Below are 17123 nucleotides of genomic sequence, written 5' to 3' on the forward strand. Positions count from 1 at the left end.
ATGGGCTAGAGAAAAAAATTGAGTTAGTCCATTTAGAATTCAGGCTGTAAAACAACAAAATGTGGAATAAGTCAAGAGGTAAGAATACTTTCTGAAGGCACTGTAATATTAACCAATTTCTTATCTAAGGAAACCACACAAAAACCCTTAGTTTTAGGTTAACAATATTTGCTTATGCTCATGGATTTGGGAAAGGTGAGTCCCTTTCTGTCCAATTATGAATTTATATCCATTTGGGGGACCCCTTTTTCCATCTATGAATTATTGTTATTACATGTGACCTTAGCGCGTGTTCGGCTCCGAACTCGGAATGTAAATTGAGGGGCATAGGGACCCTACAGGCGCATTGTTCCCTGTGCATTCTTCTCTCTTTTGGTCTCTCCCCCTTTTTATGTAATCGATTTGGAGAATTTGCTCCAACAAGTAGACTCCAGTCTTGAAGTCAGCATGGAGATGAATTCCTCAGCGCTTTGTGCTTTGGCTATTGTTCTGTTGGCAATTGTAGATTTGAAAATAGTCGCTGCTGAAACTGGAGGCAAATCTACAGGTGAGTTGTTCTAATTACTTTGCATTATTTGTCATGAAACAGATTTTTTGAAGTATTGCCTACTACATTTGACTGCTTTCTTGTAGGCGTACCTATGTGGTGAGACACACTAGGCTATAGTTGTGCATAAGCCCATTTGCAACCTATTTTGTTGTTACTTACTAAATATATGACTTTCATTTGCTGGTTGTAAGCATATACAAAATCTGCGTGTGAACTAAAAAGCTTCTGTTGAGAGAAAAAAATATTAGCTGAAATTGGTTTTGTAACCCATTGCCACAAGGTTGCTGTGTTACTGCGTAATTACACCGTAATTAACTTGATATGAGGTCTCCACAGTTCACGATTCCTCCTGCTCTCTCACAGTGCCGACCCTCCAGAAGGCAGGTCACTGCCCACGGCTTCTGAACGTCGTGCCGTCACACAAGGGATGTGTCTGTGACGAGGACTGTCCTGGAGATGACAAGTGCTGTGTCTTTGACTGTGGCGCCGTATGTGTCCCACCTGCCTTCAGTAAGAACCTGACTGGTTTATTAACAGTGTTCAGAATGCTGTCATGCATTTTTATGGGTGACATGTGAAAAACATTGATGATTCCTATACTTAGACACAAAAATACTTGGAGTCTGCATTCTTCCCACAAATGCAAATGCATATTTATAGTAGGCTATCACACATATATGAGATTTTCAGAAAATGGTAGTCCAATTGTATCCATATGTTCATGTCCTTTTGCAGTAAGTTGGGTTCCCTGACATGTCTGCTCTGCAAATTGTGTACCAAAAGCAAAGCCAGGAATGTGCCCTCGCAGACTATGGGGCTCAGGGATGTGTGCAGAGTTCTGTTCCAACGACAGTGACTGCTCCAATGATGAAAAATGCTGCCACAACGGATGTGGGCATGAGTGCATTACACCTTACACAGGTAGGAGATGGTCCCAAAGAGACAGATACACCCCATCCATTATTGCTGCATTACTCTGGAAACAAGAAACTGGGCTAGTTATGTACATGTCATGCACATGGGAAGATCCATTTCATATACTCTTTTTAGAGCTGAAACACTTCAGAATTCCCAGAGCCATGTATGTCTATATGACCTTGAGCATTGTAATAGTAAGACTTCAAAATGGGAACAGTCAGTGTAGACAGACAAGTTGTTACTATAGACCAATGTTGCTACAGTATAACTGAACACCTCTTTTCTGTTACCACAGTGAAGCCCGGTCGATGTGCCCTGCCCAAGGGGACCCCTATGTGTGCTGAGTACTGTTACCATGACGGCCAGTGCCCAGAAGAACAGAAGTGTTGCCGGACAACCTGCGGCCACGCCTGCAGCGAGCCATGTTCATAGGACGGCAAGGTTTGGGTCGGGAGATTAGTGACAATGCTAATAGACTCCTTCTCTTTCAAGAACAAGAATGCTTGTTGGCTTTTTTTTTTAAGAGGGGGTGTTTTTTGTTCTTGTTTGTATTCCAATCAATAAAACCATCTGTGTAGCCTTTAAATACATTCCTGTGCATTTATGACCTTGTTGGTGGAAGTCTTGAGTGTCTGAGATGCCTTTTTATGGGTTTTTTATGGCAGCACTGAGCTACAATAACAAATTATGGAACACTCCAAGAATGGAAATTGCTCAAGTATGTACACGTTTCCTAGCTGTCCACCAGAGTCAGTACATATACTTCTATTTGACCAGTGATTTGGTCTAAAGAAAAGCTGTAGAAAACCTTCTAGTGTGCTATTACACCTCCCCTAACCTTCAACTCTGCACAAAGTGTCTATGCTCCCTGCCAAGGTATACCCACTTCCCTGCCTAAACGGACAGAGTTAAGCAGAGCTATTAAACCGGACATGACCATCACTGATTAGGAATGCAGAGGGCTTTTTTGTTCCACTCTAGAGTGCCAAACACATGCAAGAGAGAAAATGACTGGCTGGCAAAGAAAGGGATCTCTGTGTCTGTCTGTCTGTTCTGCTGGAACTTGGCAGGAGTTAGGCCAAGTTTGTTTATAGAGAAAAGAATCAGCCGCTCCCTCCCCTACCCTCCACATACACGCACTTCCCCCATAACTGGGGCAATTGAAATGGAATACAGAAAGTGAACTCCTGGACCTGGGGTGTATTCAGTGATGTGAAACATTCTAAACATTACAGATAGAAATAGAATGAATAGTGATGACACATTGTCTACTCTATCAGATAGAATAGGGAAAGGGTCGGCAGGGTAGCCTAGTGGTTAAAGCGTTGGACTAGTAACCGAAAGGTTGCAAGTTCGAATCCCCGAGCCGACAAGGTACAAATCTGTCGTTCTGCCCCTGAACAGAACTGTTCCAAGGCCGTCATTGAAAATAAGAATTTGTTCTTAACTGACTTGCCTTGTAAAATAAAGGTAAAATCTATTCTCCATGAAACAGAACATTCAAGTAGAAATGTAATGTTACCTAGATCCATACTCTGTGGCTTGTCATAAAATTACATCAGTCGTTTTGAATGCTTATGTCATCAGAGGGGCCCCTTCAGATTTGTCTATGTAATACTATCAATCAAATGTATTTATAATTCCTTTATGTCAGCAGATGTCACAGAAACCCAGCCTAAAACCCCACCTAGCAATTTTATGAAGTTGGCTTCATCTAGCCCAGATACTGTAGGTTCCCAATCTCCCAACCTCATAACTAGTTACCAAGAAGCCTTTTCAGGTTAAGTAAGAGTAGCTAGCTTGTCTAACTAACTTAGCTGGCATGCCTTCTGGAAAGGTTGGTAGACTTTAGAAAAACAAGCAATAACTAAATGTAATGACGAAGACTCACATTTCTTTAAATCTTTTACCAAGATTTTTGCCGAGATGCAGGGTAGCATATTTTGTTTCTTTAAAAAAAGAAACATCAGTTAGGAGGATAAAGACAGCTCAAGAGCATGCAGAAAGTCTTTAAAATAAAAAATAGAATTAAGCATAATGATTATGGCTCTAGATTGCAGGAAAATGCGATTTCAGGTATTTGAAAAATGCAAAGTTGTCCAACTTCCAGGGCGCCCCGAAGCCATCCTTACGTACTTTGTGCCCCCTCAGATTTTTGGGGTGATGATACCCCTGTATGTCGTGAATACTCTTTTGCTATATATTGATACAGTTGATCCATGCTTAGTTGCAGCCATGTGGTTCCTCATAATTTATTCTCAGGAATCCTCAAGAGTTCTCCTAGCAGTCCAAAAATAATGTTTTAGACTGAGAAGCAGGGATTCACAGCATTCATCAAGGGCACAATTCAATTTTCAATGATACAGGGCTGTATGTATCAACCGAAAGTAGGAGTGCTGATCTAGAATGAGTTTTGACTTGGATCATAATGGATAATATTATATGGACAGGAGTGACCTGATCCTAGTCTGAGACAATTGAGATTCACATGGCCCCTCTATAAGCCTCCATGTATTTCTTCTTTTAAGGCGAGGCACCACAGGATTAACTTACTTTGTTTGCATCTACTTATCGATTTAGAATTTGGGTATTTTTGTCCCTAAATTAGTTATTTCAAAAAGTAAACATAAAAATGTCAAAACTTGATGTGAATGTTTATTTGATTTAGTTTATCATACTACCGTCATTCAAATGGACATAAATCCATAATATCGAAGCTTACTACATTTAGTAATACATCATTCAAAAGCCTTGCCTGGCTACCTAAACCACTTGCTCCGGCAAAACGTTACACGGAAATATATTCTAGACCATCTAATTGGTCCCAAAAAACGATGGGTTGGGCCAGAGCAGAACACACGTGGGTAAAGCTAAGTTTGAAAATGCATCATTGGCTTTGATACTGTGATTGGTTAGAGACAATTCAATCACTAATGACTTTGCTTTGTACAACACCCCTCCCTCATTTTGACATCACCCAAAACAACTTCAATGATTGCAGTCTCAGATTGTATGTAGGGAACAATTGAGCAGCGGAAGACCAGAACTCAGTTTGAGTCGTCAGGCTATTAAAAACCCATTTCGTAGAGAAAGTTACAATCTGGACTATATGTAATAACTAACTTTGAAGAGATTGCGATTGGGTCTAATTAGGTGTTTTGCATTTGCTAAGATAAATTCCTTGTACTGCTCTTTAACTGCCATTTCCCAAAAGTCAGACCTTCCCACATGAAAACATGTTTTTTTCTCAGCTTCAGAAGCTTCTGCATTCACCAAATTTTGTGTGGTTATCCTTAGATATATTCTCCAGACTTGTGTAGAGGGAATTGTTCATATGTTGTAAATGTTTTATTCTAGATCACATTTTCTTAAAAAAAAAAAAAAACGCACCTAAAATACATTTTTACATATGTGACTTTAGTATTTCACAGATAGAAAGATTAAAACAATATTTATCCACAACACGTGGATAAATATCCTGGAGTGTCTTAACAAAATTACACCAAATAATTTAGGCTGACTTCATCCAGTGTCCAGAAAAACAGATTTGCAGTATATGCAAATGTAGACATATTTATTGAGAGCCTCATTTGCATATTTTAATACAACATTTCAGGAAAGTTGTAATACAAAAAGTATTATGTTTGTGTCTACATTCAACTGGTAAAATTGTGATATGAATAAGGGGGGGGGGGGGATGTACCTTATTAGGATGTGGTGCCTTGCCTTAAAGCCATTGGATTAAAACAAAAATGACAAATGTTTGGTCAGTTGACCAGTTTTATAGATGTATTATTTTTTTATATACCCAAGGTTACCCAATATATGTTCACACATTTGAATGTTGTTCAGTAAAATTAATCTATCAAGCACAGTTTAATATACAAAGAACGAGCAGTGTTAAAAAGTAAATGCATGGAGGGTGCTTAGCCTTAGTCAAGTTCCTAATAGAAATGCATGGCAAACTCATCGTTTTAAATGTTGTCTGTTGGGTATTTGTGCTACAAAGGCTTACCAAAAGGTAATGCCAATTAGAGAACACTACAACTTCAAACAGAAATTTGGACAAACGCAAGTTAAAATCAACAGTCGTTTCCTGTAGAGATTTTGGGGTTTTCTACAAGTGCAAACGTTTTGACTGGTTCTATGATTAATGAACAAATGTGATACGAAATCCCACGTATCAAAACAAAAGACAACTGTTTATGAAAGTTCTGTAAGTCAGTGCATTTAGCATTTCAACATCAACTAAAAACACAAATCTTATTTATCTCAGGAAAGATTTAAGAGATTAATCTGGAGACAAAATTTACCAAACGTCTCAGAGAAGGAGTGCTGATTTAGGACCAGTTGTTTTCTAGAACACAAAGATCCTAGATCAGCACTCATACTCCGAGACGCTTGATACGTACGGCCCCAGATCTCAGAGCAATGGCTTCCTAGTGATCTATAACAGACAATTACTTTTTCCAGGAACCAATATGAGCTTGCTGTGATTCTTGCAGCCATCTGTCCCCACTGAAACCCTGGAGCAAACACTTTGGTTCCTGCCTTAAACATGAAAAATACATTATTCTCTGTTTAACTAGACCAACAGCAGTAGTAGTGCACTCAAGAAAGGCCACCCTTTTTGCTTCTCACGGGCAAGAAAAAGCCTTTAACGTCCATCGAATCCATGACACTTCATTAGAGACTTCATTGTTCATCAACTCCTTTATCATTCACGAAACAAACTTAAAGAGTAATTTATTTTCTTTGTCGAAGCTTCCAGCACTTAAAGCGTTATCTTCCTGAAACTTACATTCATAGTTCCCAAGTGATGTAGCCACCGACCTCTGCTGTTGTTGTTGTTTAAGTTAGCATTTTGGCTCATCACAGCAGTGGCACACCCCGTAGCCTGCGGATGATGTTGGCTAGGCGTTTGGCCAGGCCCGGACTGGGCTCCTCCACCTGGAAGGTGCGGGTCAAGAGATTGTAGAGGGAACCGTAACCCACGGCCACCACGGTGCAAGTGAGGCAGATGACATTGTAGGGCATGCTGAAGTCAGGGGTGGGCAGGTTCACCAGCAAGGGCTCCGTGTAGACCCGCATGAAGTAACTGGACTCCTCTTTACAGGGGAAACTGTGAAGAAAGACAAGATGAGGTATGTTTAATGTAAAAAATGTGTTTTTAATATTTAAAATTGAATGCCTTTATTTTTGTCAATGTAGAGCTAGTGAGATTCCTCTGTAAAGAAAAGTCCTATGCAAATTAAATGTCTTATTACAATAACCTACAGTGGTTCCTCCTTTAAAAGTTGCGTCATACTGGAGTACACCTTGTGTGCTGCCGCAGCATTCTGTGGCACATCATTTAATTCTCAGCCATTTTTTCTGTTACTGCAAGTTATTGCTAGTTTGATCCCCAGATGGCATCTTTGAGAAGCATTTGATAGTATTCCTTATTCCTTATTAAATTTATTTGATTAATATTATGGTGTTTCTATTCAGAGAAAAAATGAAAAACGAAACCCTCAGGGGAATGGAATGGAAAATATGGCGTTGTACAACATGACGGTCGGGAGTAGGCTATAGGATTGGAGGATTCTAAATGGTTTGCCTTCATTAGACAACTTTGTTCCAATATTTCTGTAAATCAGTGATATTTATTCCCATAGTAACTTGTTATGGACCCATAACTAAATCAACTTCTGCATTTGAAAAAGTATTTTTTTATCATTATTTTATTAACGAAATGTGTTTATTTGTTTATTAGGCTACTGTGCCTACATACTGTAGTAAACATTGGAATGTGCCCAATTCCTTACATAAGGGAGAGCAGGCCATGTCTGTACTACAGAATGCAAGGCACACGTGAGACCGGGGTTCAAATCCATGTTGGGGAGGAAGGAGTATGCTGTCCCTGTAAATAGAAATTTGTTCACAACTATGAAATAACACATATGGAATCAAGATGTCTTCACTGCTATTCTAAAATGTAGAAAACAGTAAAAAATATAGAACAATCCTGGAATGAGTAGGTGTGTCCAAACCTTTGACTGGTACTTGCTGGAACAGAAAATGAACGTTGACAGTACAGTATTGGGCTATTTACGAGGAAGGAGTAGACTGTCCTTGTAAATAAGAATTTGTTCATAACTGACTTGCCTAGTTAAAAAAGGGTTACACTAAGAGCATAACATTTCTGCACCCTCATTTTCTAATTCTTGTCTAACCAAGACCCAAATGGATATTAAGTGAAATATAAACATCCACATTTGAATGTACTTTTTTCTTGTTATTTTATTTTATTAATGAAAGCATAAAGATGTTGATGAACAAATAATGTACTGCTGTTTTGAGTAAGAAATGTAACACTTTAGAGTACTTTACCTCGAGTCATATTAAACATTTATGAAAATACAAGTGTCTCCCATGTATCGAAAGCCTAGAATCTTGCTAATTCAACTGTGTTGTCAGATTCAAAAAAGGATTTACTGCGAAAGAATACGATGCGATTATCTGAGCATAGAGCCCCATAATTTTTTTTTTTAAACCAGCACAGGGGTAACATAATCACAAACTGCATTAAAATAAATTGTTTACCTTTGACGATCTTCGCCTGTTTGCAATTCCAATGCTCATAGCTACACAATTAATTATCTTTTGTTTGATAAAATCAGTTTTTATAGCCTAACACGAAACATTTTGTGAACCGCTTGTGTAGTGAATTCCGTCTCATTCCATTTGACGACGACACATTCCAGGTAAATCACCCACACAGAAAGTGACTTTTCCAGTCATGTTTGGTTTCACTGCAATCAACTGGTTTGTTTGTAACACAATCAAACGTGATGGGCCATTTCGCAGGACGTATTGACTGAAAGAAACTGATTTGAAGACAAGTAATGACATCATTGTGCACCAATGATTTGCCCGCTGTTTCGTTGATTGACTGTCTTTTAACCCAATGACCACTGATCGTCTTGAAATCTAGCTGGGTAGATAGCCAATGAGCTGAGCTAAACGGCAATACGCCATGTTTATGTGTTGCAAGACCAACCCATGTAGTAAGCTCCAGCGTAAAGAGAGTCATGCGCTATTGAATTTTCATACCGGAAGGAGAAACACATATTACGCATTGCATTGTTTGGTGAACGCGCAGATTCAGCTGTTTATATATCAATCATTATAGCGACTAAGTCAAGTCTAGATATACAGATGTACACACAACTTTAGAATAAATTGATTGGGAAGTTGAGAGAGATTGTTGTAGGACGCTTCATTTAGCGATTGTGGAGGAATATCTTTTGAACGGGAGAGGACATCATTTTGGACTGGTAAGTTCTTATCATGCTAATGACCTTGTTTGAAATGAATAATATAAAATAATATTTGTGATTATTTATTTTAGAAGCAATATATAAACATTTAATGTTATGAAATGTGAGATGCGTGTGTCTGCCGCCCTACCCCAACCCACATGAAATAGCCTATTTAAGGCTGTTGAGGAGAGGGCAGGACCACATCAATGGCCAAAGTGAAATGGAGACAGTAGATACAGCTGGTCTGTTGTAATATAATAAAGACAGTAGATCTAGCTGAAATGTCAAAATATAAAATAGACAGTAGATCTAGCAGGTAATAATAATATAATAATATATTCAACCTTCAACTCTCTATATGTATCTGTTTATTATACCTGTTGATACAGGGCTCATATGTGAAACTATTCTAACTGAACATTTTCTTTCACAGTGACACTGACTCCGAATTATCCGGTGTCCTGTGTGAATTTAAGTATGCTCTCTCTAATTCTCTCTTTCTCTCTCTCTCTCTCTCGGAGGACCTGAGCCCTAGGACCATGCGTCAGGACTAACTGGCATGATGACTCCTTGCTGTCCCCAGTCCACCTGGCCTTGCCGCTGTTCCAGTTTCAACTGTTCTGCCTGCGGCTAGGGAACCCTAAACTGTTCATTTTTACTCGAGGTGCTTTCCTGTTGCACCCTCTACAACCACTGATCTCCACCCGGCACAGCCAGAAGAGGACTGGCCACCCCTCATAGCCTGGTTCCTCTCTAGGTTTCTTCCTAGGTTTTTGCCTCTCTAGGGAGTTTTTCCTAGCCACCGTGCTTCTACACCTGCATTGCTTGCTGTTTGGGGTTTTAGGCTGGGGCTATATAAATATATTTGATTTGTTAGAGGACTGAGGGTCTTCCAAATATTGAAAGTGTGTAAATAGTTACCCATGTTATTTTGTAAATGTATATATATATTTTTTAATCAATAATGATTGTTTAAAAAAAATAAAAAAAAATCCCTCAATTTTTTTGGGGGTGTGTGTTAGAATACCATTTTGGTATTTTGTATATAGTTATTTGTTTCAAAATGTATACCTTCAACAATTTGGCCAGCCTGAGCTACAGGCTGTTAGATTTGGGTATGTCTTCAGGTGGAAATTGCACAAAGTAGGGGGGGAGCTGCAAGAGGTTTTAAGCATCAAATACATTGCAAGTTGGGGGATTTTCACACCAGTAGCGGGGTTATAAAAAGTATATTGTCCTGCTAATAGGAAACATTGGCATGATGGGCTACACCTGCTACAGTTGTGATGTCTTCACTATTATTCTACAATGTAGAAAATAGTAAAAATATAGAAAAATCCTTGAATAAGTAGGTTTGTCCAAACTTTTGACTGGTACTTGCTTAATTCATTTGATTAAAATGATGGTGTTTCTATTCAATGAAAAACTGTTAGGATGGAACAGAAAATATGGCACTGTAGCTAGAGGTCGACCGATTATGATTTTTCAACACCGATACCGATTATTGGAGGACCAAAAAAAAGCAGTTACAGATTTAAAAAAATCGGCAAATTGTATATATATAAAATACAACAATACTGAATGAACACTTATTTTAACTTAATATAATACATCAATAAAATCAATTTAGTCTCAAATAAATAATGAAACATGTTCAATTTGGTTTAAATAATGCAAAAACAAAGTGTTGGAGAAGTAAAAGTGCAATATGTGCCATGTAAAAAAGCGAGTCTTCAATATTACCAGGTAAGAAGTTTTAGGTTGTAGTTATTATAGGACTATTTCTTTCTATACCATTTGTATTTCATATACCTTTGAATATTGGATGTTCTAATAGGTACTTGAGTATTACCAGCCTAATCTCGGGAGTTGATAGGCTTGAAGTCATAAACAATGCAATACTTGAAGCACAGCGAAGACCTGCTGGTAAATGCAGGAAAGTGTTGTTTGAATGAATGCTTACGAGCCTGCTGCTGCCTACCAACGCTCAGTCATAATGCTCTATCAAATCATAGACTTAATTATAATATAATAACACACAGAAATACAAGCCTTAGGTAAGTAATATGGTAAAATCATTTAGAAAACAAAACGTTTATTTGTCTAAATATTGCTGTTACATTGCACAACCTTCAATGTTATGTCATAATTATGTACAATTCTGCTGCACATACCCTGACTCCGCTTGCACAGAACGCAAGAGAAGTGACACAATTTCCCAAGTTAAAAGAAATCCATGTTAGCAGGCAATATTAACTAAATATGCACGTTTAAAAATATATACTTGTGTATTGATTTTAAGAAAGGCATTGATATTTATGGTTAGGTACACATTGTTGCAATGACAGTGCTTTTTTCACGAATGAGCTTGTTAAATCACCCGTTTGGCATAGTAGACTGTGATTCAATGATAAATTAAGAGGCACTGCATCAATTATATGCAACGCAAGACCATCTAGATAAACTAGTAATATCATCAACCATGTGTAGTGAACTAGTGATTATGTTGAGATGAATTGTTTTTTAATAAGTTTAAATGCTAGCTACCACTTTATCTTGGCTCCTTGCTGCACTCGCATAACAGGTAGTCAGCCTGCCACGCAGTCTCCTCGTGGTGTGCAATGCAATCGGCCATAATCGGTGCCCCAAAATGCAGATTAACGATTGCTATTAAAACTTAAAATCGGCCCTAATTAAAATCAGCCATTCCGATTAAATCAGTCGACCTCTACACTGCACAACGTGATGTCCGGCAGTTCAGTACAGGGCTATTTAGCTAAAGAATCTCTGTGTTGTGCTTGTCTCAGAGCAGCCGAAACAGTACTAAAATAGTTGTAGGCTTTTGCTTCTAACTTCAATATGCTCTTTAAATAAATAAGACCAACAATGAATTTTAAAATATGTTTTCAATGATGTGACTTTCAGCCAATAATTACATTTAGAGGATTTGAGGACTCTATATTAATATCTAAGGGGCATTTTCCGTTAGGATCTGTGAGAATATCTAAAGGGGCTTTTATATCATTATAAATGAATTAATAATAATAATAAATCTCTGTTTTAAAAGTACAAATATTTTGGAGATTTCGTTTTCATTTAACCCAGCATGAGTGAGAAAAAGGCCATTCTTGAACATGGGGTGAGACATTCTCACTAATTTGTAAATAAAGCCAGTTATTTAGAATTATTTATTTCTGGAGAAACCTAACTTGATTATTTAGCAGACATCACTTACTTATATTCAGTCAACACATATAATGGAATATTTGAAATTTTCGTTTCTCCATGCTTGTCTCAGAGCAGCGCGAAACAATGCTGAAATAGAGGCCCACAGGGGGAAGGCTATGTACTGTATTCTGTGCCCACACGTGGTATCTTTTCGGTTACACATCCTTGGAATAGCAGAACAGTCCGGGTATCCCTTGCTGTGCCTGGTGAGCAGTTGGCCAAGTTCTGTTGTCAGAAGAGGAATGGAAATGTCAGGGTGAACCGAAAACCTGACGAACCCGCCACGTACTGTATATTGACTCTTCCTGTAGGAGGTGGAGTTCCTGAGCACACAGGTGTGGCTGGCATGGATTGTGACTCCATCCTGTTCTTTTTCAACGCGTGAGTGAGTGAGTCAATGACTATTCAAGCCATTGACTCACTGATGAAGGAAGATGAGTGATCGTCAAAGGCAATCTAATCTGCAAGCATCACGGCTCGATAAGAAATGTTATACATACATACATACATACATACATATTTACAGTTGAAGTCGGAAGTTTACATACACCTTAGCTAAATACATTTAAACTCAGTTTCACAATTCCTGACATTTAATCCTGGTAAAAATTCACTGTTTTAGGTCAGGTAGGATCACCATTTTATTTTAAGAATGTGAAATGTCAGAATAATTTTAGAGAGAATGATTAATTTCAGCTTTTATTTCTTTCATCACATTCCCAGTGGGTCAGAAATGTACATACACTCAATTCGTATTTGGTAGCATTGCCTTCAAATTGTTTAACTTGGGGTCAAATGTTTTGGGTAGCCTTCCACAAGCGTCCCACAATAAGTTAGGAGGGATGGGCCAAAATTCACCTGACAGAGCTGCCAACAATGTTCTATAGGATTGAGGTCAGGGCTTTGTGATGGCCACTCCAATAGCTTGAATTTGTTGTCCTTAAGCCATTTTTGCACAACTTTGGAAGACCCATTAGCGACCAAGCTTTAACTTCCTGACTGATGTCTTGAGATGTTGCTTCAATATATCCACATAATTTTCCTACCTCATGACGCCATCTATTTTGTGAAGTGCACCCGTCCCTCCTGCAGCAAAGCACCCCCACAACATGATGCTGCCACCCCCATGCTTCACGGTTGGGATGGTGTTCTTTGGGTTGCAAGCCTCCCCCTTTTTCCTCCAAACATAACGATATGATTGGTCATATTAAAACCTTGGGACCCAAACACATAATGAGTGCTTTAACTCGCCCTTGTGGTGGTCTGGAGCAATGAAGGTGTACCTCTAAGTCCCGCGGTGTAAGCTCGCAACTTTTAAAGGAGGAACCACTGTATGAGAGTTAGGGGTCAATTCCATTTCAAATCAATGGAATTGAGGAATAGTACACTACTTTTAAAATAGGATTTTATTTGGTGTAATTTCCTTGAGATGCATTCAAATTGCATTACCTCAGGTGATAAACTAACACATTTAAGATAACTACTACGTAAGTGCTCAAACACTACTTAAAAAAACAGCCTCATTACTCACAAGCTGCTGAAAAGTGGGCATTCCCGAGTGCTGTTGGTATCCATGGCAACGACACTGGGCACGAGAGCGCTGATAACAGAAGACCTGAAGCGAGGGACAACATTTAATCAAATATCTTCTACTGCAAACCTGAACATTGAGAGACTACAAGCAAGTAGTATCTCAATTTCAGCAATGCCCCCAATCAGAATTGGAGCAAGACAAGAGAAAAGGGCACTTATAAAACTGACAGCACTAGGCAAACATTAAAAAATGTATTTATACCTAAAATTTCCATCACAGTTTGCATTTCATTAGACAGAGACAGATAGAGTACAGAACTTCACCCATAGCATTGCCCTTTTTCAGTTTCTGTAAAAAGTGAACATGAATCAAAGTCAAAGTCAAGTGGTACCCGACGTAGAAGCCATGGTTGGGGTCGGGGGTGTACTCGGTCCACTTGAGGAGTGCCCTCTCAAACTGCATGGTCACCTCGGTCACAGAGTTAGGGGGCAGCTGGACCAGCATCTCGAGCAGGTGGGGCCGAAGGCGGTCCTTGGACGGCTGGTAGTGAATGTAGCCTAGGTAGAAAAGAGGGGAGTAAGATAAATTGTATTTATTTACTCACAACAATGAAAGACAAGTAAAATGACGACTAGGGCTGTTATGTATTTTTTAACCTTTATTTAACTAGGCAAGTCATTTAAGAACAAATTAATATTTACAATGACGGCCTAACCGGGAACAGTGGGTTAACTTAACTGCCTTGTTCAGGAGCAGAATGACAGCTTGGGGATTCGATCCAGCAACCCTTCGGTTACTGGCCCAACGTGCTAACCACCAGGCTACCTGCCGCCCCAAATGTGAAGGTCATGGCATTTTGGATGGAGGTTTTGTCAGTCAAATGACTGAAGTCACCATCATAAAAATTGGTCAAATAGCAATCATTATATAGTTGGAAAAAGTATATGAACCCCTAGGCTAATGACTTCTCCAAAAGCTAACTGGAGTCAGGAGTCAGCTAACCTGGAGTACAATCATTGAGACAAGATTGGAGATGTTGGTTAGAGCTGCCCTGCCTTATAAAAAAAACCTCACAAAATTTGAGTTTCCTATTCACAAGAAGCATTGCCTGATGTGAACCATCCCCCGAACAAAAGAGATTTCAGAAAACCCAAGATTAAGAATTGTTGACTTGCATAAAGCTGGAAAGGGTTACAAAAGTATATCTAAAAGCCTTTCAGAAATCTCTTACAGAAATCTCTGGAACATGCTAACATCTGTTGACGAGTCTACGATATGTAAAACACTAAACAAGAATGGTGTTCATGGGAGGTCACAACGGAAAAAGCCACTGCTGTCCAAAAAAACATTGCTGCACGTCTGAAGTTCGCAAAAGAGCATCTGGATGACATTTCGCAGGAGAATATAAGGCCATCTGTCCACCAACTGAGGCTCAACAGAAGTTGGGTGATGCAACAAGACAACAACCCAAAACATAGAAGTAAATCAACAACAGAATGGCTTCAAAAGAAGAAAACACACCTTCTGGAGTGGCCCAGTCAGTGTCCTGACCTAAACACATATCGAGATGCTGTGGCATGACATAGAGAGCGGTTCACACCAGACATCCTGAGAGTATTGCTAAACTGAAACAATTTTAGAAAGAAGCATGGTCCAAAATTCCTCCTGACCGTTGTGCAGGTCTGATCCACAACTATAGAAAACGTTTGGTTGAGGTTATTGCTGCCAAAAGAGCGTCAACCAGTTATTACATCCAAGGGTTCACATACTTTTCCAACCCTGCTTTGTGAATGTTTACACGGTGTGTTCAATAAAGACATGAAAATGTATAATTGTTTGTGTGTTATTAGTTTAAGCAGACTGCCCATTGTTGTGACTTAGATGAAGATAAGATCAAATTTTATGACCAATTTATGCTGAAGTCCAGGTAATTCCAAAGGGTTCACATACTCTTTCTTGCCACTGTACATATGTGTACAGTCGTGGCCAAAAGTTTTGAGAATGACACAAATATAAATTTTCACAAAGTTTGTTGCTTCAGTGTCTAGATATTTTTGTCAGATGTTACTATGGAACACTGAAGTATAATTACAAGCATTTCATAAGTGTCAAAGGCTGTTATTGACAAGAGTCTATATTTGCAGTGCTGACCCTTGTTTTTTTAAGACCTCTGCAATCCACCCTGGCATGCTGTCAATTAACTTTTGGGCCACATCCTGACTGATGGCAGCCCATTCTTGCATAATCAATGCTTGGAGTTTGTCAGAATTTGTGTTTTTTTTTTGACCACCCACCTCTAGAGGATTGATCACAAGTTCTCAATGGGATTAAGGTCTGGGGAGTTTCCTGGCCATGGACCCAAAATATTGATGCTTTGTTCCCTGAGCCACTTAGTTATCACTTTCGCCTTATGGCAAGGTGCGCCATCATGCTGGAAAAGGCATTGTTTGTCACCAAACTATTCCTGGATGGTTGGGAGAAGTTGCTCTCGGAGGGTGTGTTGGTACCATTCTTTGTGTTCTTAGGCAAAATTGTGAGTGAGCCCACTCCCTTGGCTGAGAAGCAACCCCACACATGAATGGTCTCAGGATGCTTTACTGTTGGCATGACACAGGACTGATGGTAGCGCTCACCTTGTCTTCTCCGGACAAGATTTTTTTCAGATGACCCAAACAATCGGAAAGGGGATTCATCAGAGAAAATGACTTTACCCCAGCAGTCCAATTCCTGTACCTTTTGCAGAATATCAGTCTGTCCCTGTTGTTTTTCCTGGAGAGAAGTGGCTTTTTTGCTGCCCTTCTTGCAGGCCATCCTCCAAAAGTCTTTGCCTCACTGTGCGTGCAGATGCACTCACACCTGCCTGCTGCCATTCATGAGCAAGCTTTGTACTGGTGGTGCACCGATCCCGCAGCTGAATCAAATTTAGGAGACGGTCCTGGCGCTTGCTGGACTTTCTTTGGCGCCCTGAAGCCTTCTTGACAACAATTGAACCACTCTCCTTGTAGTTCTTGACTATCCGATAAATGGTTGATTTAGGTGTAATCTTACTGGCAGCAATATCCTTGCCTGTGAAGCCCTTTTTGTGCAAAGCAATGATGACGGCACGTGTTTCCTTGCAAGTAACCATATTTGACAGAGGAAGAACAATGATTCCAAGCTCCACCCTCCTTTTGAAGCTTCCAGTCTGTTATTCGAACTCAATCAGCATGACAGAGTGATCGCCAGCCTTGTCCTCGTCAACACTCACACCTGTGTTAACGAGAGCATCACTGACATGTCAGCTGGTCCTTTTGAGGCAGGGAGGAAATGCAGTGGAAATGTTTTTTGGGGGGATACAGCTCATTTGCATGGCAAAAAGGGACTTTGCAATTAATCTGATCACTCTTCATAACATTCTGGAGTATATTCAAATTGCCATCATACAAACTGAGGCAGCAGACTTTGTGAAAATGAATATGTGTCATTCTCAAATCTTTTGGCCATGACTGTCTGTGTGTGAGAGAGAGATATAGATATATTATTCTCCTATGCATAGCCCAGGCAACTGAAGATTTGTTTGCTTGCTGAACCAAGGAGCAGCCAAGTTTAA

General features: G+C 39.4%; 2 protein-coding genes across 2 annotated transcripts in view; one reads left to right on the top strand and one right to left on the bottom strand.

Annotated features, from left to right (window-relative positions):
* Positions 1-312: 312 nt before the first annotated feature.
* Positions 313-2054, top strand: LOC110491827 (uncharacterized). The gene is made up of 4 exons (XM_021565617.3): positions 313-547; positions 914-1060; positions 1334-1471; positions 1764-2054. Exons 1-4 carry the CDS (start codon positions 448-450, stop codon positions 1898-1900), a joined length of 522 nt encoding a protein of 173 aa, XP_021421292.1. The 5' UTR covers positions 313-447; the 3' UTR covers positions 1901-2054.
* A 2971-nt stretch (positions 2055-5025) lies between these two features.
* pigt (phosphatidylinositol glycan anchor biosynthesis, class T) overlaps positions 5026-17123 on the bottom strand; it is a 29884-nt gene continuing 17786 nt past the window's right edge. Inside the window, exons 10-12 of the mRNA XM_021565618.3 lie at positions 13926-14091; positions 13532-13615; positions 5026-6590 (exon numbers count right to left, since the gene is read on the bottom strand). Of these exons, the coding sequence (XP_021421293.2) occupies positions 6341-6590; positions 13532-13615; positions 13926-14091 (500 nt within the window). The 3' untranslated portion in view covers positions 5026-6340. The remainder of the gene's footprint in view (positions 6591-13531; positions 13616-13925; positions 14092-17123) is intronic.

The sequence above is a fragment of the Oncorhynchus mykiss genome, chromosome 16 (genome assembly GCF_057628025.1).
Source record: "Oncorhynchus mykiss isolate SJ-2025 chromosome 16, ASM5762802v1, whole genome shotgun sequence".
Classification (NCBI taxonomy): domain Eukaryota; kingdom Metazoa; phylum Chordata; class Actinopteri; order Salmoniformes; family Salmonidae; genus Oncorhynchus; species Oncorhynchus mykiss.